General features: G+C 44.1%; 1 protein-coding gene across 1 annotated transcript in view; it reads right to left on the reverse strand.

Moving 5' to 3' along the window:
- Positions 1-26866, reverse strand: part of CNOT6 (CCR4-NOT transcription complex subunit 6) — a gene marked incomplete at its 5' end in the record, with an annotated part of 237081 nt that overhangs the window by 200611 nt on the left and 9604 nt on the right. The window contains 3 exons of the mRNA XM_086949985.1: positions 5259-5413; positions 6163-6317; positions 11615-11772. Of these exons, the coding sequence (XP_086806111.1) occupies positions 5259-5413; positions 6163-6317; positions 11615-11772 (468 nt within the window). The remainder of the gene's footprint in view (positions 1-5258; positions 5414-6162; positions 6318-11614; positions 11773-26866) is intronic.

The raw sequence follows: 26866 nt of genomic DNA on the forward strand, positions 1-26866 counted from the left end.
TAAGTGGACTGAAGTAATCCTTGACGAGATGTAGAATGAAGAAATCACTTCCAAAAGTTAAGTAGATGGTTTTAAAGAAATCCTGAGGAGAGCTCAGGCTGGAGAATCCCTAGCACAACGTGCGGTAGAAAATCTGAGGGACTGAGGCTCCTGCCAGGAAGGTTCTAGAGGGAGGTCATAGCTGATTGGCTGGCTCTAAGAGTTTGGTCCTTTTTACATAAGGACAAGGATAGGCTACTAAGGTGAGGCCCTTAGGCCTATTTTTCTCTATGTATGTCTATAGGACATTACTTTTCTATGTACCGGAGGCTCCCGTCTCGACGACGGGGAATGATTCAGGCATGTGAATCTATGAAAGACACCCCTAATACTGGATAATATGATTTTAACACACTAAGTGATAATTGCGATAGAATGTGATATGTTACAATGATAACATTACGACCGCTTTGTGTCAGAGCAATATGGCGACTACACAAACACAGAATGTAAGAGACGTGAGTCTCATAGTCCTCTGTCTATTCTCATTACTTGCTGGAAAGGCGCGAAATTGTAATGTTACCGTTCCCCTTAAAAATATGGCTTCTCCAAATCCCTCCCATCAGTGAGCAAGGACGCCAGTCGAAACGCGTCTGATGACTAGCACCACCACCATCACGAAAATGAAACAAATCTTTGCGCAAAAGAAAAGTCTGGCGTGGGTGACTATCTGCAGTCCGTGTACCTGTTTGCTTGGCGACGGTTGCTGGCGACAAGTTGGAAGTATGCGTGTGTGTATATTATATATATATATATATATATATATATATATATATATATATATATATATATATGTGTATGTGTATGTATGTATATGTATGTATATGTGTATGTATGTGTGTGTGTGTGTGTGTGTGTGTGTGTGTGTGTGTATATTATATATATATATATATATATATATATATATATACACACACACACACACACATACACATATACATACATATACATACATACACATACACATATATATATATATATATACATATATATACATACATATACATATACATACATATACATACATACATACACATATATATACACATATACATATACATATATATATTTTATATGCTCTGGGATCCTGCACATAGGCGGGGATTATTCATAGATTATGACTATTGATGAGTATCCCCTGGATAAGAAGCTGAGTCGGCTGTTGACGTATGCTGGTCCGGTGTTGTGAAATGCTTTGTGAGTGTGGGTAAGGAGCTTGAAGGTTATCCTCTTGTTGACCGGGAGCAGGTGCAGGTCACTCAGGAGGGTGTAATGTGGCGGGGGATGTCCAGGATCAGGTGTGCGGAGGAGTTCTGGATGCGTTGGAGCAGTTTCAGGAATTTGGTTAAGGTTCCTGCGTAGAGGGCGTTTCCGTAGTCCAGTCTGCTGCTGACGAGGGCCTGGGTGACCGTCCTTGTTTCGGTGAGGATCCACTTGTGGATCCTGCGGAGTATGCAGAGGGTGTTTAAGCAGGAGGAAGAGACGGCGTTGACCTGCTTTGTCACGGAGAGGGTGGAGTCTAGGATGACCCCTAGGTTGCGTGCGTGGTCGGTGGGCGTGTTCCTAGTGCGGTCTGCCACCAGGAGTCGTCCCAGGCCGAGGGGGTGGATCTGAGGAGGAGGACCTCCGTTTTGTCCGAGTTCAGCTTCAGTCGGCTGCTTCTCATCCAGTCGTCGACGGCCTTCATTCCTTTATGGAGGTTGGTTTTGGCGGTGTGGGGGTCCTTGGTGAAGGAGAGGATCAGCTGAGTGTCATCGGCATAAGAGATGATGTTGAGGTCGTGCAGTCGAGCGACGTAGGCGAGCGGTCCCATGTAGATGTTGAACAGCGTAGGGATGAGCCCATGGGTATGCTTCAGATCTCGGTGGCTTCGGAGCGGAAGGGGGGGGTGGACGCTCTGTGTTCTGCCGGAGAAGAAGGAGGTGGTCCAGTCCAGGGCCTTCTCTTGGATGATGGCGTCGTGGAGGCATGTTCGTAGTGTGTTATGGCAGGCCGTGTCGAAGACGGCTGACCGGTCCAAGAGGATGAGAGCCGTGGTTTCTCAGTTGTCTAGCAGGGTCCTGATGTAGTCGGTGGCGTGAATGAGGGCAGTTTCAGTGCTGCGGAACCCGGACTGGGACAGGTCTAGGATGCTGTTCTCCTCGAGGAAGCCGGTTAGTTGTTTGTTGACTGCCTTCTTGTTGACCTTCGCTGGGAACGGGAGCAGGGAGATCGGTCGGAAGTTCTTGAGGTCAGCCTTGGGTTTCTTGAGTAACGCGTTGATCTCTGCGTCCTTCCAACTCTCCGGGAAGGTTGCGGTCTCAAAGGAGATGTTGATGGCTTTCTGGAGCTGGGGTGAGCTGGTGATGCTGGCTTTGTGGGCATGGGTCTGACCGGGATCTGGAGTGGACGGAGTTCATGATCTTGATGGTGTCTTTGTCATTGATGCTGGTCCAGGAGAGCAGGCGGTTGATTCGGGTGGTGGTTGTGGGGGCGGAGGTCTCGGTGGTTGCCGGGGTGGTCGCGGCGTTGAAGCGGTCGTGGAGGCCTACAATCTTGCGGTGGAAGAAGGCGGCTAGCGAGTCACAAAGGTGGGATGTCGGTGTTGGAGCTGGGGTTGGAAAGTTCCTTCACGATGTTGAAGAGCTCTTTGCTGTTGTGTGCGTTGTTGTCTAGGCGGTCCTTGAAGGAGGCTCTTTTGGCGGATCTGATGAGGTGGTGGTGTCTGCGGGTGGCCTTCCTGTGGGCTGCGTAGCTTTCCGGTGTTCGTTCACGGATCCAGTTCTTCTCTAGCTATCGGCAGGTTTGCTTGGAGGTATTCGGTGAACCAGCTGGCTTTCTTTCTGATGTGGTTGTAGGGGGGGGGGTTCTTGAGCGGGGCAAAGGTGTTGGTGCAGTCGTCGATCCACTGTCTGAGATTGAGGGCTGCGGCGTCTGGGTCGGTCGGGGCTGCGGCTGTGCTCCGGGCGAGGGTGGTGGTTATCTGGTTTTCGGTGATTTTGCTCCAGCAGCGGCGAGGCAACTGTTGGGTGCGGTGGTGCATGGTGGGTTTCCGGAAGGTGAAGTGGATACAGTGGTGGTTGGTCCAGTGGAGTTCGGTGGTGTGGTTGAAGGAGACGTGGGAGCTTGCGGAGAAGATAGGGTCAAGCGTGTGGCCTGCGGAGTGGGTGGGTGTTGTGACGAGTTGTCTGGGTCTGAGGTTGGCGAGGTCGTCGATCAGGGTGGAAGACTTGGTGTTGTTCGAGGTGGAAGTTCAGGTCCCCGAGGAGGATGCAGTTTGTGGAGGCGAGCGCATGTGTGCTAATGAAGTCAGCAATTGAGTCACTGAACTGTGGTCGAGGTCTGGGGTGTCTGTAGATGAGGGTTCCTCGGAGGGTGGAGTTTGGGGTCGGTGTGGATCTGGAAGTGCAGGTATTCGGCGGTGCTGAGGGGGTTATCGGAGTTTGTCGAGACTTTGAGAGAGTGTTCCTGTGGACGATGGCGATTCATCCCCTACTCCGTTGGTGCGGTCTTTGTGGGTGATCTTGTAGCCTTCCGGGATGGCTATGGAGATGTTGGGTGTCGATGAGGGGTTCAGCCAGGTCTCAGTCAGGAAGGCAACATCTGGGGTGTTGGAGTCGAGTAGGTCCCAGATTACAACGGCGTGTTTGCGGGCAGAGTGGGTGGGTGTTGAGGAGGACGCATCGGAGGTAGTTGGGTTCTTTGGTGGGCAGGCTGATGGGCCGGATGCTGGTGAAGGTGCAGTTCCGGCAGGAGAGGGTCCTAGGGTGCACTTCGGGGCGGCCAGGCAGCATGTGCGTGATCGTCCGGCATGGAGGGCGCTGAAATCGTAGCATAGACCGGCGCTGAGGCGTTCGCGAGTGCCAGGGGTTCTGGCGCTGGGCGCATTCCAGGCACGGACAGGCGCAGACCGGCTTGCCAGCGGCACGTGGCCTCCATATGAGGGGGAGTGGGAGGGAGGAGCAGCCGTGGGGCAGGATGGGGTGGCGAATGGGTGAGTAGGGGGAGGGGCAGCAGGGACGCAGCAGCGGGAAAAACTTGTAAAATACGGCGGAGGGAAACAAAAGGCAAAAACAGGGCAAAGAAAAAAAATGGCAGGGGGGAAAGCAAGGAGATAAGGTAGGAGGGAGGAAAGGAATTAAGGCAGTGAGAAAGACAACAGAAATCTCAACAGAAATCAATGCAGCAATAGTGAATAACACCATGGCAACCAAGCGGTGCAGCATCGCGGGGAGCCACCTGCCTGAGGGCAGGGTCAAGGGTCGCTCCTTTCACCGCTGCGCGGCCTCCATATGAGGGGGAGTGGGAAGGAGGAGCAGCTTGGAGGCGCGAGCGGGGTGGCAAATGGGCGAGCAGGGAAGCAGCAGAGGGAAATACAGGTAAAATACAGTGGAGGTAAACAAAAGGCAAAAACCGGGCAAAGAATAAAAATGGCAGGGGGGGGGAAGCAAGGAGATAAGGCAGGAGGGAGAACAGGAATTGAGGCAATGAGAAAGAGAACAGAAATCCCAACCAAAATCAATGCAGCAGTAGTGAAGAAGACAATGCCAACCTAGCTGTGCAGCAGCGTGGGGAGTGACCTGCCTGTGGGCAGGGTCAAGGGTCAGAGGTAAAGAAAAGTGTTAACACTTTGAAGCTCACACTGCAACTTTTCCAAATGACAATCTCTCAAAACCTCCAAATGGAGTTACATAAAACCAATGAAAGGACACGGAGTAAAGTTGTACTTTCATGCCAAGTATGGTGTACATGGATTCGCTAGTTCAGGCTTCAGACGTCAGCAATATTTACTATGAGATTTAAAAATGGTACAACACCTTTTTTCAATCCCCTCCCCTCCCTCTTAATGCTTTCCTTTGTGGATGGATCTTCACACAAAATTGCCAAGTCAAAGCTTGCAATTTGCCAAATTTTGTATAGATCCATCTACAGCAGTTAATGGTGATCAGTAAATCAAAGAACACATTTCCAATAGAGAGAGTTCTTGAACTATAACTACGCAGTGGAAATCAATATTGTATGCCAGATAGGTCTATATTTTACCAGAGGGGTGTCTCAAAAGCATTTGGACTGAGCCTTCCAGAAGTGATCCGCTAATCCCAGAACTCATGTCTGGAAAAAGATAAATTATTAACTGTTTCACACAGGCCACAGTGGAGGCTTCAGAAGAAAGTTTTTTTATGGTTTGGTCCTTAACAAAAAGGAGGAATATCGATACATGTGCTGAAAAGAACACTTACAGGACAATTCCAGGAATTCCTTTCGTATTTCTAGCAATACTGCCACCCCAATGTTATCCTTTGTCATAACTCTGTTCAGCATAGCTTCAGACCCTTCAGAGTTTGCCATTGCTAATTGGTTGAATTCCACAGTGTGCTTCTGAATCAAAGTGAACCTAAAATAGAAAGGTTACATAAAACGTCACGCATCAAGCTATGTAAATGGATAGCATGAAACACTAATTGGCAAAAACACAAGTTTATCTCAAATATACCCGAGACAAAAAATACATTTGGCATTCAAATAAATGTACAATAGCTACTAACATCTGAACATAATATCACTGTCATAAGACCTGAAGTTGTAAATGACGATGTCATTTGTGCAGCACACTCATTAGTCATGCAAAGGGAATGTTGCAGAGATTCATTCATTCTCTTTTACCCCCATTGAAACTCATATACATGGCCCAGCACAACCTCTTTTAGCAATTTTCGACAGTGAATCTCTACATGGTGCTGAACGAAGGGGGTACAGTGCCCAGTGTAGTTCAGAGTTTTACTACGGTAAAAGAGAACCATTATTTACTATACTAGATTTTTTTACCTTATGCAAACTTGAAAAGAATAAAGTTGAATTAGGAGAAAAGGAAACTGCTAAATGCTTGGCAGTGGACTGAGAAAGCAATCGGAGCTTGCGAAACACATGTTGGTCAGAATACACAAGAAAACGTTGATTTACATTATTTGGAATTGAGTTTATTGAATTTGTATCTCTCAGTTATTTTGAAAATCCAACACTTTTTTTTTTTTTAAAGGTTTAACTGACAGGGAAAGTCGGTATACGAAAAAAGTGCAGAACGCAGGTCCAAATTTAGTATTTTTGGATTCAGTTTTGATTTGACAGTCACATGCAAGAACTCACTTTTCGGTCTTGAAGAATATTGCACAACCATCAACATGCTTCTTTTCTTGCTCAGACATTGTTCGCGCTCTAGATTTTGGAGAGAAGAATCCATCATAGCCATGTTCTTTTAATTCTAAAAGAAAAAAACTGTGGTACTGGTCCGTTTCAACCTCCTAAAAAAGAATGCAAATAGCAGAAAGTCAAATTAATTCTACAGTAAGAAAACAGTCTGGCAAAAACATCAAAAATAAACAATGAAATAAGTTAGACTTGATAAAATTACACGAGACCCATGCCATTTTCATACCAAGTACAGTTTCTGTTACAATATTTTGTAGAGTCTCAACCTCAGAGTTTAGGTAAAAGTCAGGACTGCCACATCTTTCAGTCCTACAAGCTCCAACTTCCCATTAGTCAAGACCCTGTGCAGTGATAGCTTGCAGGCTGAATTCAACCAATAATCAAGTGTTGTTAACGCCAGTTTATATCTCATCTCTCCTACTCTTCAGACATGCATTTAAAACTCACTTATTTCCATTCCCGCTCCTACAGCCAGTACTACCACTACCAAAATAACACTAAAACGACAGCCATTCTACAGTGCCTATCGAACTCTATTTGGGCGCTCGTCATGCAACGCATTCCTCCTCCTTGCTTGCTCTTCTGATTTACACCTGCTAACATTCACTGCTCATACGAACCCCCCTCCCATCACCCTATGGATGCTCCTGTGCAAGGATCCTACATACGCATTTTGCTATATGTTGGTTCTTGCTATGTTAACTACTGTACTGTTGCTTCTAGTTCGATTTTTTTTTTAACAGGTGACTTCTTGCTGTATATGTAACCATCTTTCTTTTGCCTGGGGCAGTTGAAATAACCTTGACCACATTGCCAAGGTTGGCTTCTTTCTGAAGCGGCTAGAACAATTAAGTTGTGTGATAAACACATAAAGCCACACACCCTACGGTTAACCGCTCAAGCACACCTGCCAGCTTCCAGTCACTCACACCCAGTTAGGCAAGGTGTTCTACTATGGAGTTCAGGGAGGGTCTCAAAAGCTTTAAAAAGCAAGAGGTGGAGCTGCCATTGGCAACTAGGACTGTCCGCTCTCTGGTTGAGCACAGACTACCAAAGGAAACTCTGACCAATGGTCCACTTGCACCATTTAGCTGCTAGTCAAAAGTTCAGGGAAATAAGGAGTACTTCCTGATCTATATATCTATCTATCTATATCTTGTCACAAGGTAGCTCCTACGGAAGGAGCACATTCTTATGTTACAAGAGTTCGTCACAGTGGTTCTTGTAGTGCTGTGCAATAACCTCCAGTGAGAGCGTCGGGAATAAAACAGATAAGATACAAGTGTTATCCCCGTCAGTCGATACACTGGCTACCTTGTGATGGTATTTTTAGCGGCTGAGTCCAGCCGCGGAAGGAGGACCACTGCTTGTGTGCGGGCCCGTTTTGGCGCAAAGGTTGGTGTCGGCTTCAACGGGAGGCAGTTTATCCATGACAAATACCTAGAAAGCGGTGCAGGCAGCAGAGTTTTAACAGGACATCGACCCACAGGAGTAACACTTGTATCTATTCTGTTTTAATCACGATGCTCTCACTGGAGGTTATTGCACAGCACTACAAGAACCAAAGAGCAATGCAAATCGACACGCCCACTGTGACGAACTCTATGAACATAAAAATGTGCTGGGATGCTGCTGTGTTAATTTACAAAAACCCATTGAAGAAGGGACTTTGGGTTCCTGAAATGCGACTGGGTGTTGAAAACTGATGCCTTTGTTCTCCCGACTGCCTGCTAGCAAGGTTTTTTTTTGCCAATAAAGACATGGATTACTTACCTGCCTTTTGCATGCTTCCTTCCATGGGGGCTACCTTGTGATGGGATATGGGATATATATATATAAATATATATATCGTGACAAAGGGAAGGCTTTCCCGAAACGCGTCGAGTGGGATGTGAATTAAATCCATTTTTGCATACAACTGAGGCTTGGACATCGTTCTTTCTGACCTGTGGACGAATAAGTTGGAGTATTGTGGGATTGGCGATCCCGTCCGAAGCCCGCCGCTGCAAGGGGCCAGATCAGCTTAGCGCCAAAGAACTTCCTTGGAATATATATATATATATATATATATATATATTTTTTTTTTTTAACGCAAAGCCTTGACATCGCAAACAGCTATTCCTCCGCGAGTTAACAGCGATGATCATGATGGTTCCAACACAGATCTCAGCTCAATTCCAAGCAGCTCTGATTCTGAAGAGTGGCCAAACTACTATGCAGAGACTTGTACCAACTAATTATACACCCTCTGAAGAGTTGGGTTTTTTAGTAGAAGACCGCCGCCAGACATTGCGGCCAAGATCAGTACAGAAAAAAACACAAGGAGAAACCAACGGCGCAAACAAAGGCGAAAATTCAGGAGGCAGCAGGAGAGGCAGAAGGGGCAAAGCCTTTTACAAGAAATAAAGAGTGGAACCTCTACAAAACAAGTTGCTGATAACACGGTCATCAATTTATCAGAAATCAATTTAGGCAAGGCGGAACTTCAATTACTGTCTTTGGGTCTCTCATAATGCCCGAACAACAACTTTAACATGCGCAAACGCGGATTGATGTTTTAAGTTTATCCGCAAACTTAAACTAATTAAATACTTTAAGTTGAATAAAGCTGCAGACACTGCTGCAAGAATTGATACTGCCAACCAGCCAAACATCACATTCCAAGTATCGGATATTCCCATCTTAAGAAATGTACATTCTCTTAGTTCTGACCCAGATGGTTCCATCAAAGACACGCAAACAGATCCAGCAGATTATGCCCAAAGATTGTATTGATACTTTCAATGATGTTGTAACCAATGAACTAAAAAGAGAACCTTGAGTAAAAGCAAAAATAAAAAGTGTTCTGAAATGCGTTATTTCAATCTTATGCGCAAACTCAAGCAGGCACACAAAGTCATTATACATAAGACAGATAAAGGAGGGCCCATGTTTTATGACCAAGACATATGTACATGGCGGAAGCTGAGCGCCACCTTTCAGATGCCGCTTGTTATACCAGAGTAACCCAACAAACCATCACCAACACTAAAGAATTAGTATACAGATTTCTATCTCAGTGGAAGCGTGAAGGACTGCTCAGCAAAAATTAGTACAAGTTATCGAAAAATGACCATCACTTCAGCGTTCTACCTCATTCCCAAAATCCACAAAAATGAGACTCCTGTTCCAGGACGCCCGTTCATATCAGCTCAGAATAGCTTGTTAGGGGCGACCTCTAAATATGTGGATTTCTTTTTACAAAGTTTTGTGGAACAATTACTAAGGGTACTCTTGGTCAGCCAAGCGTCTTCGTCGGAGTCGTCCTCGACTGCTCCCATGCCTGGTTCGTCGTCCCCTACCTAGATGATGTCTTCCTCTTAATCGACGCAGTAGTTGGAGTCGTGTTCAGACCCCTGCTCAGACTGCTGATCCGAGTCCTCCGGGTTGATGATCTCTTCGTCATCTTCAAAGATGTTCTCCGGTTCGGGCGCTGACCTTTGAATCGTCTGTCACGCCGCACGTCAAACCTGAAGAGTCTTTTTTGATCTAAATTGAGCACAAGCTAAGCAGTCAGCTTTATTGTGTTCAGGAGATAAACACTTATTACAGACTGGGTGTTTATCAATGTGTGGGTATTTAGAGTTACAGTTGGGGCATCGCTTGAAAGGACTTCGTTCCATCGACGAGAAGGCCACGCGGCCCGATTTGATGTCCTGAGTAGAAAGAACAGGAATAAGTTGTAGGTAACGATCGAAGATACAATACCGACGCCCCTAAGCCTTTTGAAAGTTAGAAAGATATATTTCCGAACTCAGAGTAACGAAAGTACATCCGAACCCAATGGCGGAAAAAAACAATCTGAGGATGGAGAGGATGCCCATGCGCACTGTAGTCCAGAGGAGGAGCCACCTATCTCGTGATACTTCGAAGACTCTTCCAGGACAACAACGTGCAATCATCCGGACCCAACACTAGGCGGCGATCTATGCACAGATATGAATTCGGCAGCCCACATGCCTCGAACATATAGATCCATTATACAAGTTTTGGTAGACCGTGGTCCAACCAAAGTTTCTGATATGCCCTGATGTTTAAATAAAAATATGGTAAGTTCCTGGTGCAGTCGCATAAGAGAAAATCATTGGTCACCATTAAGAATCTTGAATAATAAGATGATGCACTGTTTTCCCGGACAAGCGCATCTTCTTCTGAAGCAAATTCATAACCAATATCCTATTTTATGATCAAATTAACTCTCAGCTTGCATGCCTTACAGTCTTCAGAGATCAGAACTATATTGTGCTAGAAGCAGAACCACCATTGTTGGACACTGAATTGGAGGACAATTGCAATTGCTCTTCTGATATTTGTGAGTCACTATAATTAAGAAACCTATCTGCCATTTACTAATTTCTGGTCCAAAGTTTGATAAATAGTTTGCACATTCTGTCACAGTTTTTTTGTTTAAAGTATAAACTATATCAGAAGTGACCCGAAGTGTCCCTCTTCAGTTTATTGATAGAACATAAACATGATGTGCTTAAGCAACTCAGTGTTTGCACTTCACTGTAGAAGAAGAAGATTACGGCTCGTCACTTCCCAAGGTCTATGCGCTCGCCATGTGAGAGTACCAACATTTTTATAGTACGTTATGTTAACTGAAGTTTGTAAAGTCCGTAATAACCAGCAGGTCTCTTAGTGCTTTGAGAAGATGATTTAGACTGTGTCCAGAGCCTCTCTAAACAGAAGTCTTGAGTTGCTTACTAAAAGGGAGGAGTGCAGACTCTTTACAAAGGTTCTCAGCCAATGGATTCCAAAGTTGGGGAATTAAGACAGAGAAAGCTCTGCCACCTTAGAATGCGGTTTTGACCCATGAGTAGGCCAAGAGGCCAGCTTCGGACGACCGAAGGGTACGTCCCGGCGCATAGTTCCCTAGGCGCCCCGCGATATAGGCGGGGCCTGGCCATGGATGGTTTTGTGGGCAATGCTAAGGCCCTTGAACTTTGCTCTGTTTGATAGGGAGCCAGTGCAACTTACACAAGAAAGGGGTAGCATGAGCCCTTCCAGGGAGCCTGAAGATCAGATTAGCTGCATCATTCAAGGTCACCTGTAGCTTGCTGAGGAGTTTCTCAAGGAGGCCGATGCATAAAGCATTGCTGTAGTCCAATCTAGACACAATTGTGACAGTCACGATCATCTGTAAAGTGGCAGGTGAGAGAAGGGGGGCAAGTATGCAAAGCTGATTGACAAGGAGGGTGATGTAGCTTCCTGCAGCACTTTAAATATACAGACAGTAATAGGTCCTTTTTCGACAGGCAAAAACCCCAGAAGATACGAGTTAACAAAGAGGCTATTAACTATCTGAAAAATTCAATTTACTACTTCAAATATATGACAAATTTCTTACTTGCAGACTCAAGATATCAGCATTGCAGCTCATTATTTCTTGCATTATCGATTTCTTCCTGTAATCCCAGTTCAAAGCCCATGATGGACAGTATCCATATAACTGCCGGGTTGCATATTTATCACACAAAACGTTGTAACACATGACGGAAAACAGGGCTGCAAAACAAAGTAAAGGTTACACGTTATAGTCACTTCAGTACCACTAGATCAACAGCCCTCATTGAGGTTACTAACTGGGTGTGCTTTCCAGCAGAGGAGAGGAGCAGAGCATTTTTAATAGCAGAAAGACACGTTTCAGAAGCTAGAGAGCAAGACCAGTCCTGTTCAGATACACTGTATACCCACATTGCTTACAGACCATAGATGTCTGTGCAATCTTTCTCAAAGATCAATAGAGCAGTGGAGAGCAAAGTAGAGGGAATGGTTATAAAGAAACAGGATCGAATATGCAAAAGTAAACATTATGAGTAGTTAGCAGCTACTCCTATGTCCACAGTCTCTATTCTTCTAGAAATATTACAAATAGAAAACTATGGGGTGGAGGTGGGGTGAGGGAGAAGTTGTCATTAAGATAGTACATAAATCTTTGGTCAGTCAAAGAGGTGTGTCTTCATGGCCAGACCCATTGCTGGTCTAGAACAGATATACCACATATAATGTTTACATAAAACATGTTGCATTGTTTAAGTAGCGGCCTTAAAGTAACATCTGAAGATGATGGTCGTTTGAAACCACTTGACTTTACCATGGCAAGAGCTGCTTAAGGGTACAAATGCCTGGGGAGGTGGATGCCCACCCAACCAAAGTAAAGCATTCTAGGAACAGCTAACAACCCGAAAGATAGAGCAGGTATAAGCGTACCATTCCTCTCTGGAGCCAGTATAGGCAATTTCTAAAGCTTAAATACTTTTTGCTTTTTAACCAGGGTTTTAACAGTTCTTTCTCGCATTCAAATATGAGGCACTTGCCACCTGAAGTCCTAGTTACTAGATAAATACCTTCCAGATAAGATGGATACTAGCTTATTCAAGAGCAAAGTGGGCAGATTTTTGTCTCCAATGTAAAAAGGCCCAGCTTGAGATAACTGCCCCTCGCAGTACACACTATTGATCTTGTCAATTGGAGTATGTCTGGCTACATCTAGATGTATGGTACAATTATGCTCTTGCCCAATGCCCACCATCAGGTTAGCACTGCTAGCAAGCAAGATCGGAGGGTAGTAAATGCTTGCAATCTTAAGGTAAAATATGGCAGTGGTGCGACTGTGTTGAGTCTTTATAAATCATTTCCCCGCTTGACCAATGAAAACAGGCTAGTTCTCTGATCATTCAATTCATGAGCTACAGAATGCAGACCCACAACAGTTCGACACTTCTAACTGGATTCACAGCGCCCCTTAAAAAATTCTTAAAGACATTTAATTTGAAGACATCATGGCTTTTGGAAGAGGAAGCAGCTCTCATCATAAAGAAACAGCCCAGATCTAAGATAAGGCACAATCTAATGTTTAGGTCTACATAGTATACCAGAAATGGCTCAGCGTTTTAATCATTTACTCATCCAGCAGGGTTAAAAATAGATCCACTTCCACTAATATTTTGTACATGAAACATGAGGGACACACAATCTGATATAGAGACAGAAACCTTAATCAGGATAAGCAAATACTAGAGAAACAACCTTGCAAGTGGACTGGACAAACGGCTATTCTCGCACCAGAAGGCTTAACGCACGGGATCTTATTGGTATGTCCAATCAAGGAGAGCACATTCACATATTAAGCAATTAAGTAATTTGCAGACTATAGGAAGGACTTTCACTATGACATGCCCCACAGTCATTCACAGTTCAGTGATTAAAGATGGTGCCAATTCTGAACAAGGACTAAACGTAAAATTGAGTATGGGTCTTCTATAAACTTCACAATGTAGAATTCAACGATACTCAACAAAAATAGAGCCAAGATGGAGGCAAGTACAGTGGCCAAAATGACAGCTCCAGGAATGAAGACCAGCTGTTCTATAGCACCAGGTTCAATAACAGTGAAAATATACACAGCTCCCAACATGTGGGGACAGTTTCTGGCACCAACAACGTCCACAGATCAATTCCCACCACACTCCATCCCTCCCTTATGATCCAATCAGGGCAACTCCCCTCTCCCAATATATGGCAATGATTGACGTGAAAGGCTGAGTTGGCGGTAACCTATTCAAAACCTTTCACCTTTTTGAATGCATGCAAAAAAATTGTTAAGAGCAGGCTACACTCCCACTGCATACTCCAAAAAAAGAAAAACTTTACATTTTTCTTTTAGAAACGCATCCCGTTTTCCTTGAAAGAAAAACGGGCTGCATTTAAATAAAGCAGCTTAAAAAAAAAGTTTTATTTAAAAGCAAACAGACATGGTGGTCTGCTGTCCCTAGCAGGCCACCATCTCTCTCTTTTCAGTGATTCTTAATGTGTCCCAATTTGCGACATACCTCATGAATATTAATAAGGTAGATCAATTGCGACCCACTGGCAATAAACATTGTAAAGGAAAATGCTATTTACCAGTATGCATCTGTTCTTGGCATGTAGAGCTGTAGAGTTGTATAATTTCACACAGACCGCCATCTGGGTTTGGGCTCAGATGTTTGCACTTTGTTTTTGTGGAAGAAGTCTTTGTATTAACAAGAGGTGACTCCTACTTATGGTGATAGTGCGCATGGGCATCGACTCCATCTTCAGATTGTTTTTCGCCATAAAGGGTGAAGATGAAGTTAGTAAGCGAGTAGAAAAAGATGTCCATGTAATGTATCTAAATAAGATATTACTGCAACAGATAGAGGTACCCAGGGAAGAGGATGGGCGTATAAAACTCTACAGCTCTACATGCCAAGAACAGATGCATACTGGTAAGTCTGATTTTCGGTTCGAGGCATATGAGCAGTAGATTGTATACTTTAGCATAGACTATAAAAGCAGTTTTTTCTCCCTAGCACATCCGTTGCAGTAGTTTGAAAAAGTGTTCTTAATACAGACTGGTCCACAGTAGTTTGTTGCTTTGCTTGCACATCTACACAATAGTGATTAGTGAAAGTATGCAGTGTAGATTAAGTTGCTGCTTTGCACATGTCATCCAGGGGAATGTTCCCTAAGAATGCCATAGAAGCCCCCTAATTTGCGTGTGGAATGAGCTCTAGGGGGAATAGTTAATGTGCGTTTAGCTTTGAGGTAGCATATTTGGATGCATTTACCTAACAATCCATCTTCCAATTCCTGTTTTTGAAATGGGATTGCCTTTGTGAGGTGGAGAGAACGCTACAAAAAGTTGTTTTGTGTTTCTAAAACTTTTAGTTCTTTTGATGTAGTAGAGTATCGCTCTTTAAACGTCTAGCGTGTGGAAAGCGCGTTCTGCCACGGAGTCTGGTTGAGGGAAAAATAATGGAAGTTCAACCGACTGATTAAGGTGAAAGGCAGATACCACTTTAGGCAGAAATTTTGGATTAGGCCTAAGAACCACTTTACTATGGTGTATTTGTAAAAATGGTTCTTGTATGGTCAATGCCTGGAGTTTACCAACTCTTAAGTGATGTGATAGCTACCAGAAAGCCTACTTTCCAAGTAAGGAACTTTAACTCACATTTGTGCAGAGGTTCAAATGGGGAACCCATAAGTCTGGTGAGAACTATATTGAGATTCCATACAGGAGAAGGAGGAACTCAAGGTGGAATTATTCTGTTAAATCCTTCCATAAACGCTTTGATAGCGGGTACCCTAAACTACGACAAATGTGGTCTGCTTTGGAGGTAAGCAGCAATTGCAGCCAGATGTAGCCGTATAGATGTATATGCTAGGTTACACTGTTGTAGATGCAAAAGATAACAGATAATATTTTGGATGGAAGCATCTAGCGGATCGATTTTGTTATTTGTACAATAAATGGCAAATCGCTTCCACTTTGCTGCATAGCATGCTCTAGTAGGAGGACGTCTAGCCTCTTTAATGATGTTCATGCAGTCTGGCGGGAGATTAAGGTTGCCAAACTCTAGGACTTCAGGAGCCAGATCGCAAGATTGAGTTGATTGGGATCTGGGTGCCATCTCTCAATGGTGCCGAGTGAGATTTTTTGGGGCGAGGTGCAGCTTTTGATGAGGCACTACTGAAAGTTCCAAGAGGATTGTGAACCATGGTTGGCGTGCCCATGTTGGAACAACTAAGATCATTGTCAGGGAGTGTTTGAGCTTCCGAACCAGTAGCGGAATGAGCGGGAGAGGCGGAAAAGCGCATGCAAATCTGCCTGACCAGTTCATCCAAAACGCTTTGCCTTTGGACAATGGGTTTGGATATCTGGAGGTGAAGATTGGGCATTTTGCGTTTTGGTGTGGGGTGAACAGATTTATGTCTGGATGACCCCATGTGAGAAAGTGGCTCTATATGTACTGGACCAAAGTAAGGTACAGTGTGTATAGAGACCAACAACCCCAGAGGTATAAAAGAGGTTAAAGTCATGGATGACCTTACTCTCAAAAGTGGTCGCTTGATCGAGCAGTAAGGCAGTACCAGAGGACAGTGTACAGGATTTGTTGTATACACTCAGTCAGCAAAAGGTTTCACACACTCAAGGACAGAACTCCAGGCCAATTGTTTTTATATCAAAAGATATAGTTGTTTTATTTTTAGAACCAACAGGTATCAAAAATATACTCTTCTCAATAATGAATGGTCTCAAGTAATTACTTTGCAGAAAGGAAATACAACAGGTATTGTATTGTAATTGCATGTATATGGCGCTTACTACCCCTGACGAGGCGTTGCAGCGCTTTTTTCGGCGGGTAGCACGCTACTCCGGGACCCACAGAGGATTAGTGTTGAATTAGTGTAGTGAAACATGCAAGTACATTTTAAGTGGTGGATAGGTTAGTCAGTTATTTGGATTTGGAATGATAGCAGAAGGATAGAGTAGGACAAAGGTTTGTTTTTATTTATCGCTCGCTTGTTGACGCATGCTATTCAGGGAGCCTATAAAGGATTAGTGGTGAAATACGAGGTAATTTCAGTGGTGGATATTAGTCTGTTACCTGGAGTGAGAAGGATAGCGGATGGATAAAATGGGAAGAAAGATTTGCATTCATATAGCACTTGTGACCCCTGATGGGTGTTGAAGCGCTTTTCTGGCGAGTAGCATGCCACTTCAGAACCCATAAAGGATTAGTGTTGAAAATTAGTATAGTATAGATATAAAGTAATTTTAGTAGTAGATATGTTATTCAGTTATTTGGGCAGTATATTAGTATAGTTGAATATGGAATATGGAGTTTGAGAAGTTAAACATGTTAGTCTGTTAATTTTGATTGAAAAAGGTTAGTGGGGGGATAAAAGGTTGAAGAATATATATATATATATATATATATATATATATATATATATATATATATATATATATATATTTTAAGTCTTAGCAGTAGGAAGAGGTTTTTGGATGAGTATAAAGGAGTTTGAGGAAAGGAGTCAGAGGGGAGAGTTTAGAAATGTTTGTTTTAGGGGATTGGTGTAGGAAAAAGAGGTGTCAGATGATGCAAGGAGGGGTAGAGCAGGAGAGAGTCTAGAAAAGGTTATTTTGACGATCATAGTAGTGGTATGGGGTTTGGGATAAATGAGAGTGGATGTAGAGGATATATTGATAGATCTATAGGATGAGAGATAGGGTAGTGCATTAGAAGGCGTAGTAGAAAGAAGTTTGAGATGAGTCAGAAAGGTTGGGCTAGAAGATATATTGAGCGAAGTATAGGCTGAGAAATAGGCTAGTGCATTGGAAATGCTAAATTAGAAGAAAGTGATAAATATGTAGATCCATAAGCACATTGAAAGTATATAGATACATAAAAGTAGTAAGTATATTTCGAATAAATATATTGATAGAGGCAAAGGATGAGAAATAGGGGAGTCCATTGGATATGCTTTTTCAGGAGAAAATTAACAGACACACAGATCCAAGTACATGGAAGCTACATAGATCTACAATGGAAGTAAGTACATGTAGACCAAAAAGGATTTTCATTTATGGATGAATATTATTATATATTTTTTTTCTTAACAATTGTTTTACATGTTTTATAAAAGTAATACACAAAGATAGGTACATGTCTATAGTGAAAACAAATGCTTGTATACAGAGGGATTTGCTGCAAATTTATATTTCCGTATGGTGCTTATGTGGGGAAGAGCCAGATCTTGAGTAGTTTTCTGAAGATAAGGTGGTTGTCGGTGGATCTTATGTTGGGGGGTAAAGAGTTCCATAGTTTGGCTGCTTGAACAGAGAAGGATGTGCCACCCATTGTTTTTTTCTTGTATGGTGGGATTCTGAGGCGAGAAGCTCCTTTAGAACGTAGGTTCCTTTGTTGAATGTGTTTGGTGATTTTATTCCTGATGAAGAGTGGTCCTATTCCATGTATTGCTTTGTGGGTAATACAAAGCAGCTTGAACAAGGATCTTCTGGCAACCGGTAACCAATGCTTGGCTTTCGAGGCAGGGGAGGTGTGGTCTCGTGGTTTGATATGCAAGAGTAGTCTGGCAGCCGAGTTCTGAAACCGTTGTAGTCTTTTCATGGTCGTTAAAGGTGATCCGTGGTAGAGGCTATTGGCGTAATCGAGTTTGGATAGAACAAGGGAGATGGTAGCTTGGACCTTGTGTGGAAATCCTAAATGAGGGAAAATTAGTTGCAGCGTTTTTATAGTAGCAAAGCTTGATCTTGCTAGTTTATTCACTTGGACATTCATCAACAGCTTGGAGTCCATGGTCATTCCGAGGTTTCTTACTTCCTTCGATACTTTAGGCAGTGATCCCAGTTCATCAGGGCATGCGGCAAGCGGGTTGTAATTTTTCCAATCGCCACGCGAGAGTTTTTCAGTTTTTGAAGCATTCAATTCGAGATGGTTCCAAGTCATCCACTGATCCACGGCTCTGATACAGCTGAAAATTGGTGATTTTCCAATGTCTTTGGGGCATTCCAGTTGTAGGAGTATTTGCGGGTCATCTGAATAGTTGTAGCACGTGAGGTGAAATTTACTAATCAGTACTGGTAAAGACTTCATGTAGATGTTGATAAGCATGGGCGAGATGATAGAACCTTGAGGGACCCCTGCTTTTGTGGAGTACGGTTTGGACAAGAAAGGTGGGGTGTGGATGACATTAGTTCTGTTTCGAAGGTAGGACGCGATCCAGTCTAGAGCAGTTCCCTCTATGCCGGCTTCATAAAGTCTTTGTTTCAGAGTGTCATGGTCAACCGTGTCAAAGGCAGTTGAGAGGTGCAAGAGGAGTAGCGCAGCAACCCCGTTGTGGTCAACTGTATTCTTTAGGTCATCCCAGATTGCAAGGAGGGCAGATTCAGTGCCTCTTCCCGGACGGAATCCTGTTTGGAAATCTGAAAGTATGTCATTCTCTTCAATGAATTGCGACATCTGGGCGAACGCTGTTCTTTCCATCAGTTTGCCCAGGAAAGGTCCATTTGTAATGGGTCTGTAGTTGTCGGGGTTCAGCGGGTCCAAGTTGGTTTTCTTCAGTACAGGGCGTATGTATGACTTTGAGTTCTTCTGCAAATATTCCAGTAGTTAAGGAATCGTTAAGGATTCTTCTTACTGGAATGGCAGCAGAGGTTGTTAAAAGAATAGTCTTGAAAGTTTGTGGCAGATAGGGGTCAGAAGGGCTGCCGGCAGGCCTGCTTGCTTTGACCAGGTCCATAAATGTATCATGTGAGATGTGTTGGAAGGAACGGAGAGGCTTGATTAGAGCATTCTTGGATAGTTGTTTTGCATAAGGGTTAGTGCTGGTGCTTTGTTTCTGTTGTAGGTACGAGTCCAACGTGTCTGCTTTGTCCGTGTAATGATTTGCCAGTTTGTCTAAGAATCGAACATTGAGCTCAATGGGTTTTTCTAATACAAAATACAGCTGATTACTTTGTAAGTAGTTACTTTTGTAATTCCAGGACTGGATCCTAGATTTAGTCCTGGGGTCCAAGCTGAAAACAGTTCAGTAAAAACGTTTTGGTTATTGCAATGATTTTTAAGGAATATAAAGGCATTTTAAAAGTTCATACTTAGAAACTTTTCAGTGAAAATCTAGCAATGTTACCCAATGGGAGAAAATTCAGGTTACAGGTAAAGTACGTTCTTGTAACTTTTGTAATCCAGTACTGGGCTCCTAGGTCCAGCACTGGGATCTCTACTTAAGTCAGGTAAGTAACTACGTTTCTGAGTAGGTACGATTTTTAAGGAATATTTCAAGTTTTCAAAAGCAGACACTTGGAAGAAATATAACAGAAAAGCAGACCATAGATTCCTATGGAGAAAATACAGGTTACTAGTAAACCCGGTTAGGATTACTTTTGAGGTTCAGTACTGGGCTTCAAGGTATAGTTCTGGCTACTCTCCTGATCACAGGTGAGTACTTGGAATTCGGTATTCGGCTGATTTTATAGGAATATTTTAGAGTTTCAAAACTTCACACTTAGAAGATTTTTGAAGTCAAACGAGTCAATGTTATCCTACGGCAGGAAAGTAAGTTATCGGTTTCCAGGTGAGTACTCGACTGGTGAAGTTAAGGGCCAGATGTATCAAGCAGTTTTACCCATTCTGTGTCTATGGGAAAATGTGTTCATACATCTGGCCCTAATGTTCTGGGCATAGACTCAGGGGCTCCCCAGGGTCAGGTAAGTACAGTTGGTACACCCTCAGCGGCACAGGGGCAGCCGGGTACAGAGGTAGGTAGGCCCAATGTTATCCAATGGAGGATAGGGGGCCTTCGGTTGATGGCTGCAAGCAAGCAGGCCACGCAGCTGTGGGAGCCGAGCTCCTGGTCACTTACTCAGGGCAAGTGGGGAAGTAGAGTAGGGTAGTAGTTGCACTTCCAGCGGCACTCAGGCGGCTGGGTGCAGGGTGCTTTTGAGCCAGGCGCCCAATGTTTCAATGGAAAAGGTAAAAAGGGAACAACGGCTGCGGACACAGGGACAGTGATTCTTCAGGTGCGACCACCACTTCGAGAGGTAAGTAAATTTTATGGTCAAGTTGTGTTCCCTAGCGTGTACCCCACCGTCTCCATGTACCAGCTTAAAGTGCATGTAACTTCCCTCCTGTGCCAGCTATGAAGACGCAAATACATTTGCGTCCAACGTTAACATGTCCTCTTTCAGACCCACCCTGAATGGGATGAATAGTCCGTTCCTAAGTATGCTATGCCAACGTCTTTTTGTAGTGTACCTTACACGTTTTTCAGCTCTGGCAAAGTAGGCCCTGAATTTCTGCCATCGAGCCTTTTTTCTGGCTTCTGACTCTGAAAGCCTCAGCCCAGGCTGCCTCTGTACCCGTGAACTCTGACTTACTTCCAGCGCGGCCCACCGCGCTTAGCTCAGCCTGCTGCCTGCCAAGACTGACTACAACCTTCGAATTATCTGTTCCGCTCCTCGAAAATACATTCCTGCCTACTAGTTTCAGTAAACATCCCTCTCAGCTGCAGGGCGAAAGGGCCGGCCTGTCTCCGTGCAAGTAATTCATAGCCTCTGTTACCATGCTCCCATGGAAGGCCCATGCCCCCACGCTTCTCATGCAGACACTCAGGCGCTTATACACGCACTCACAGTCAGTATAGAATAGCTTCTGCCCCAGAGACCTTTTCCGTTCTGATAATATGGTTCCCAAACATCAGATATTAGATATGATAGAAGTACAAGTTGATCTGACATGCCAGACTTCTGTCTCTTTCCGTCAGTGTAAATGTCAAGTCCCCTGCACCCTCCAGTTTCACGTCAATCACACGTCATGCAGCTGCGCGCGCATCCAAGCTTCCGATTTCTGCTGACATTGCAACTTTCTGTTTAGTGCCACCCCTTTTGTGACACCTACCTGTGACGTTTCTAGCACACACCTCTAGTTCACGCCTAGTCCACGCCTTCTGATTACCTACTAGTAACACGTGGATGCTGTTATCTTGTCTTCTCTCAGCTGTTACGCCTACTATATTGCTTTCTATGGTGTAAATTAAGTATATAAGCTATGTATTGTCAATAAAACTTTGCTCTATCCCTTCTTCCACCCCTGTGGTGGGAAGAACATGATATCCTGGTCTTGACCATTCCTTTTTAAGGAATAAAACCCCTAAGAACTCTAACACCACGGACTCTGTTTTTTTCTTTCCGATTTGAGTTATTATTGATTAAGTACTTACCTGCATAGAAATTAAGACGGTAAATTATATATTTACAACATTTTGGCGCCCGAACAGGGACCCCTCCCCCACCTCACGCGCCGGTTGGTGCGTTGCAAGCTCTGTCCCCTGCCATCAGTTAGAAGGAAACTACGCGTACCGGCAGGATTTCCTGCATCTCCCTCTGGCCCACGGAGGTGACGAAGACTGCGATCAGTGCCCAGACGAGGCGGTGAGGAGTGCGGAGGATCCCGACCAGAGCCTAGCCGAAAGAAGCAAGGTCCGAGGTGTCAAGAGGCCCACCAGTTTTCCGAAGTTTTCCGAAGTATCCACGTGTCGAGTCGAGTCCAGTCGAGTTTTCCGAGGCCTTCTGTTTCCGTGCTTCCCGGTGAGTACCATTGCTGGGACGTATCTAGACGGGTTTGGGTACACAAGTCCGGTCTGCACTGTTTTTAGACAGTGTATCTGTACTGTTTAGCAGTACATCAGTTATTTCAAGTTTCTGCACTGTTTTAGCAGTGTATCTGTGCTGTTTAGCAGTACATCCGGTATAGGGGGTAGTGATATATGTCTCAAAAGTCTTTTTCATGTGATTAATGTCGTGGTATGAGTGTGACTGTTTTTAATGTGTATTATTGTGTTCTTGTATAAATAGCTGTATCCAGTATTAAGTAGCAAGGATTGAGCATTCAGTACCTAGTAAACAAGATGCCGTTTTTCAACAAATTAAAACAGATAGGAACTAGGAAAGGGATACTAGAGGAAGAAATTCCTATCCCCCCTAGGGACACTCCAGGAAATTTTATGTACCATAAGCATGGCATAGATGCCATATTATATCTAGATTTATGGGCCGAGTATACTAAACATCTAGACGAAAGACACAGATGGCCTGTTACAGGAACATGGGATGCCGAGTGCATCATGAAGGTAGAGGAAGCACTATGGAAAAAGAAAGCCAGACAATCTCAGAAAGACGCCATAGAGTTTTGGCGTAAGGAATCACATAAGCGTGCTGAAAAAGAACTACGTAGAGAAGACAGACTTAGAGAATCCGATAAAGCACAAGAAAACGAATTAGTTACTGAAGGGATCCGAGTAAAATCAGAGCAAGTAGACTGTGCACGAAACAATCTCGTAAACGGTATGTATCTCGCGGCCGAGGGTTCGCCTGAGGCCATTTCAGAAATACCGAAAAATCTGCCGCCACCATTGGTTCCAACTAAAGTAAGCCACAGGACCACTAAAGACATATTCCTGAATTCCTATCTAGAGGATGTAGCGCCCGCTTACACCAATCTGCCTGTCCGCGCCCTGCCTAACGACAGGGACGGGGGTGGTAACCCGCCCCAAGATCATATTCCGCCAGTACCACAACAGATTCCTCCTGTTCCACCACCTCCACCACTTCCGGTACCTAAAGTTGATTTACCGAAACCACGTCTACCTGACCCTACTAAAAGACAAATCCAAGTTCACATACAGAGAGATAATGTCCAAGCTTCCGCCTCAGGAGGTGCGACCGGGGGTCTTCACACCCCGCCATTAACACACAGAGTAAACCTTAGGGATATGCAGAGCCCTTTCACGTTCAAGTCACCCCGTCTCGACATACTTAAAGAAAATCTTTCAGTTTGCAGATATGATCCAGTACCCGGCAAAGACGATAGAATGATGATGGCATCACTACGGTTAAGATCTGCTACTGATTTCCTGCTGTACGTTGCAGGAATGAAGGAACGCCTAGATAGAATATATCAGTTCATTCAGACTGGGAAAGACCCTGACAGTATTAAGGATGCCATGGAGCATCAGAAAGTTGACGTTCAAGCACAGATACTACGTTTTTTCATAAATTGCCTAATAAGAGAACGAGACAGGCCTGGGACAGATCAGAGTGAATTAGATGCACTGAACAAGTGGGGTCAAAATATATCTGAAGGAAAACACGACAAGGGGACTTGCATAGCCAGTATGTACAGGAAAATTAGAAAGACAGTGATAGACATACACAAAGAAGAGAAAGAAAAGGCTTCCTCTGAGGAGGAAGAAGAACGTGAAGAACCAGAAAGGACTACAGACACTATAGCGTATGTAGGTAAGGGAACTTACCTTAGGAAAGGTATTCGTCCAGAAAGCAAGAGAGTTTTTCTCTCTGCCTTAACAAACCCGAATTCTTCCGAACATCAGTTCCAGGAAACTGATAAAAGACTTCGAGACCGAATGGGGTACCATGTACTCAATTCTATGGATGAACAAGAACTAGCCCGGTCAGCCATATTATGGACTGAAAATCCGGATATATATAATGATGACACCGTAGCGCAGACATTCCTGATCCTTTCCCCAGACGAGCAGAAATTAGCAGGTGTATACATGATTCAGCACCTCCTCACGAAATACAGAAACCAACATTCTGATCCAGGTCCCTTACACGAAACATTAGAAGCACTACTCATGGATAGATGGAGAGGTCTCAGTACCAAGTTAATACAAATAATTCTAGAACAACGACATAGATATAACACTTTCATAAGCTCTGAATATGTTCCCGCTCCGCCCCCAGAAAGAAAAATGTATCATATGGAACGCCTGAGTGGCATTGAAAGTCAGAACCCCTTACGAGAAGTGCACCCAGTTATGGGTGAGGATCATACCTTGAAACGTGTGTATGTACACACGCCACTGACTAAGTTAGAACTGTTAGAGATGAAGAAACTAGTCCCGTGCCATGATAAAGACCCTGCAGGTTTTCACAGAGAGCTTAAAGACATGTTACTGATGGGGGATTACACATATGAAGATATCATGAAAATGCTAAAAGTACTGTTGCCCACGGGCATCTACGAGGAACTAAAGGAAACAGAATGGGAGGTGGGAGACAAAAAGATTGTATGGGCAGAAATAGAAGACGAAGAGAACAAACGTGTCCTAGGGGTAGGCCTTGGGGACAAAACTAAAGCATTACCAGGTTTGATAGTACAGGTTCTGCCAAGATTACTGACAACTAGAAAGGAAGACTGGGATGCAATCTCAGCATGTAAACAGAAACCCGACGAAGATACCAGTGACTTCTATTCAAGATTCGAGAAATGTTTTATTATTAATAGTGGTCTTAAACCAAGTAGCGAGTCGTACCCGCATCTTTTTGTATCCAAGTTAGTTGAGAATTCCCTGTTAGCAGTCAAGAATCGTGTATACAAGGTTGAGAGTACATGGCAAGCAAATACGCCATCACAGATGTTACAAATGTTACAATACCATCAGAACAGAATTAGAGAAGAACAGGATCAGGAACAAAAACGTATGAAAGACACGAAAATGAAAATGTTAGTAGCCCAGTCGGTCCATACCGACGGAAACAGAAAGGGTACGACCCAGACAGGTCACGCCGCAGCTCCCGTTAAAGGGACATGCAATTACTGCAAGCAACCAGGTCACTACGTACATGAATGCCCAGTTCTGAAACATAACATATCAACAGGAAAAACTAAAGAGAGACCGCATCCACTAAGACAAGATCAGGCCCAGCAACAGACCGCACAGAACGTACAGCCCATGCAGAACACGCAGCCTATGCATGCTTCATCCCATACAGCACAGACAGTAGCGGTATCACAGCCACAGCCTCTTGCCGCAACTCAGCAAGTTTCTCAGCAGATGTACCAGTATGCCCAATCTGCTTACCCCGATTACCAACGATACGCATGAAACAGCCTGGAGAGGGAGTTGGGTTTGCCTCTTATTGAAATTCCCGTAGATCAAGAAGGTCCTTATGTACATAGTCAAGTATTGGGAAAAGACAGAAAGTTTTTAATTGACACAGGGGCAAGCCGCACCACAATAAGCCATGACGAAGTCCCAGGGGCACCCCTCTCAGGCTCACAGAATGTTTCCCTTGGTTTATCAGGACAGCCCATTGTAAATGAAGTATCAGAACCAGTCCCCCTGGCTGTGGGTCCCTTATCACGAGTTACAGACTTGTTACTTACGAAATCATGTCCAGAAAATCTGTTAGGAATAAAAACGTTGAAGGCTCTAGGAGCCATAATTTGCTGTTCCCCGGAGGGAGTTAGACTCTTTCTGCGGGATTTCAAGGGTCATTACGTTTTACGAGAGTTTGACGTCAGATTGAAAAATGTACCAGATCACTTGTGGGCAAAGGGCCCAACTGATGTAGGTTGTATGCATATCACACCATACCGTGTTACACTCAAGACAGGAGTTGTATTACCACGAATCAGACAATACAAGTTACCACCCGATGCTGTAGTGGCTTTACTGGAAATCATTGAAGAGCTCATTGCCCAAGGAGTGGTCGTAGAGACCGACTCCAATATCTGTAATTCACCCATCATTCCAATTCTTAAACGTACTGATCCCAATGCACCGCCAGTATATCGGTTGGTGATTGATCTGCGAGAGCTGAATAAATGCATTGTACCACAGTACCCTGTGGTCCCCGATATCTCTTCCCTATTGACTGCTATTGATTCTGAAGCAACGTTCTTCACTGTAATTGATCTCAAGAACGCTTTCTTTAGTGTACCTATTGATCCAGAGAGCCAATATCTCTTCGGATTCAGTTTAAATGGACGAAGTTTCAAATTTTCCTGCGCACCTCAAGGATTCACAGAAAGCCACAGCATCTATAGTCAAGCACTGAAAAGACAACTAGATTGTATTCAAATGCCAGTTAACACCGCTTTACTGCAATACGTCGATGATCTGCTGATCACCGCACGAAGTGAGCCCGAATGTGAACAAGCATCACTGACAGTTTTACATTTTCTGGCCGACAAGGGACACAAGGTGTCTCCTTCAAAGCTACAATTCTGTGTTCAGCAAGTTGTGTACTTGGGTCACTTGCTGTCCAAAGTGGGGAGACAGCTCACTCCCGATCGCATTCAGTTAATTGTAAATATGCCACAACCCCAGACACAAAAGGAAGTGCGGGCCTTTATAGGCCTCACCTCGTACTGCAGACAATGGATTCCTCAATATGCATTTTTAGCTAAACCACTCATCCAGTTAACGACACAGGAGGCAGCGACTTCGACTGTCCTCC

Source organism: Lissotriton vulgaris, unplaced genomic scaffold (assembly GCF_964263255.1).
Source record: "Lissotriton vulgaris unplaced genomic scaffold, aLisVul1.2 SCAFFOLD_3061, whole genome shotgun sequence".
NCBI classification, from domain to species: Eukaryota; Metazoa; Chordata; class Amphibia; order Caudata; family Salamandridae; genus Lissotriton; species Lissotriton vulgaris.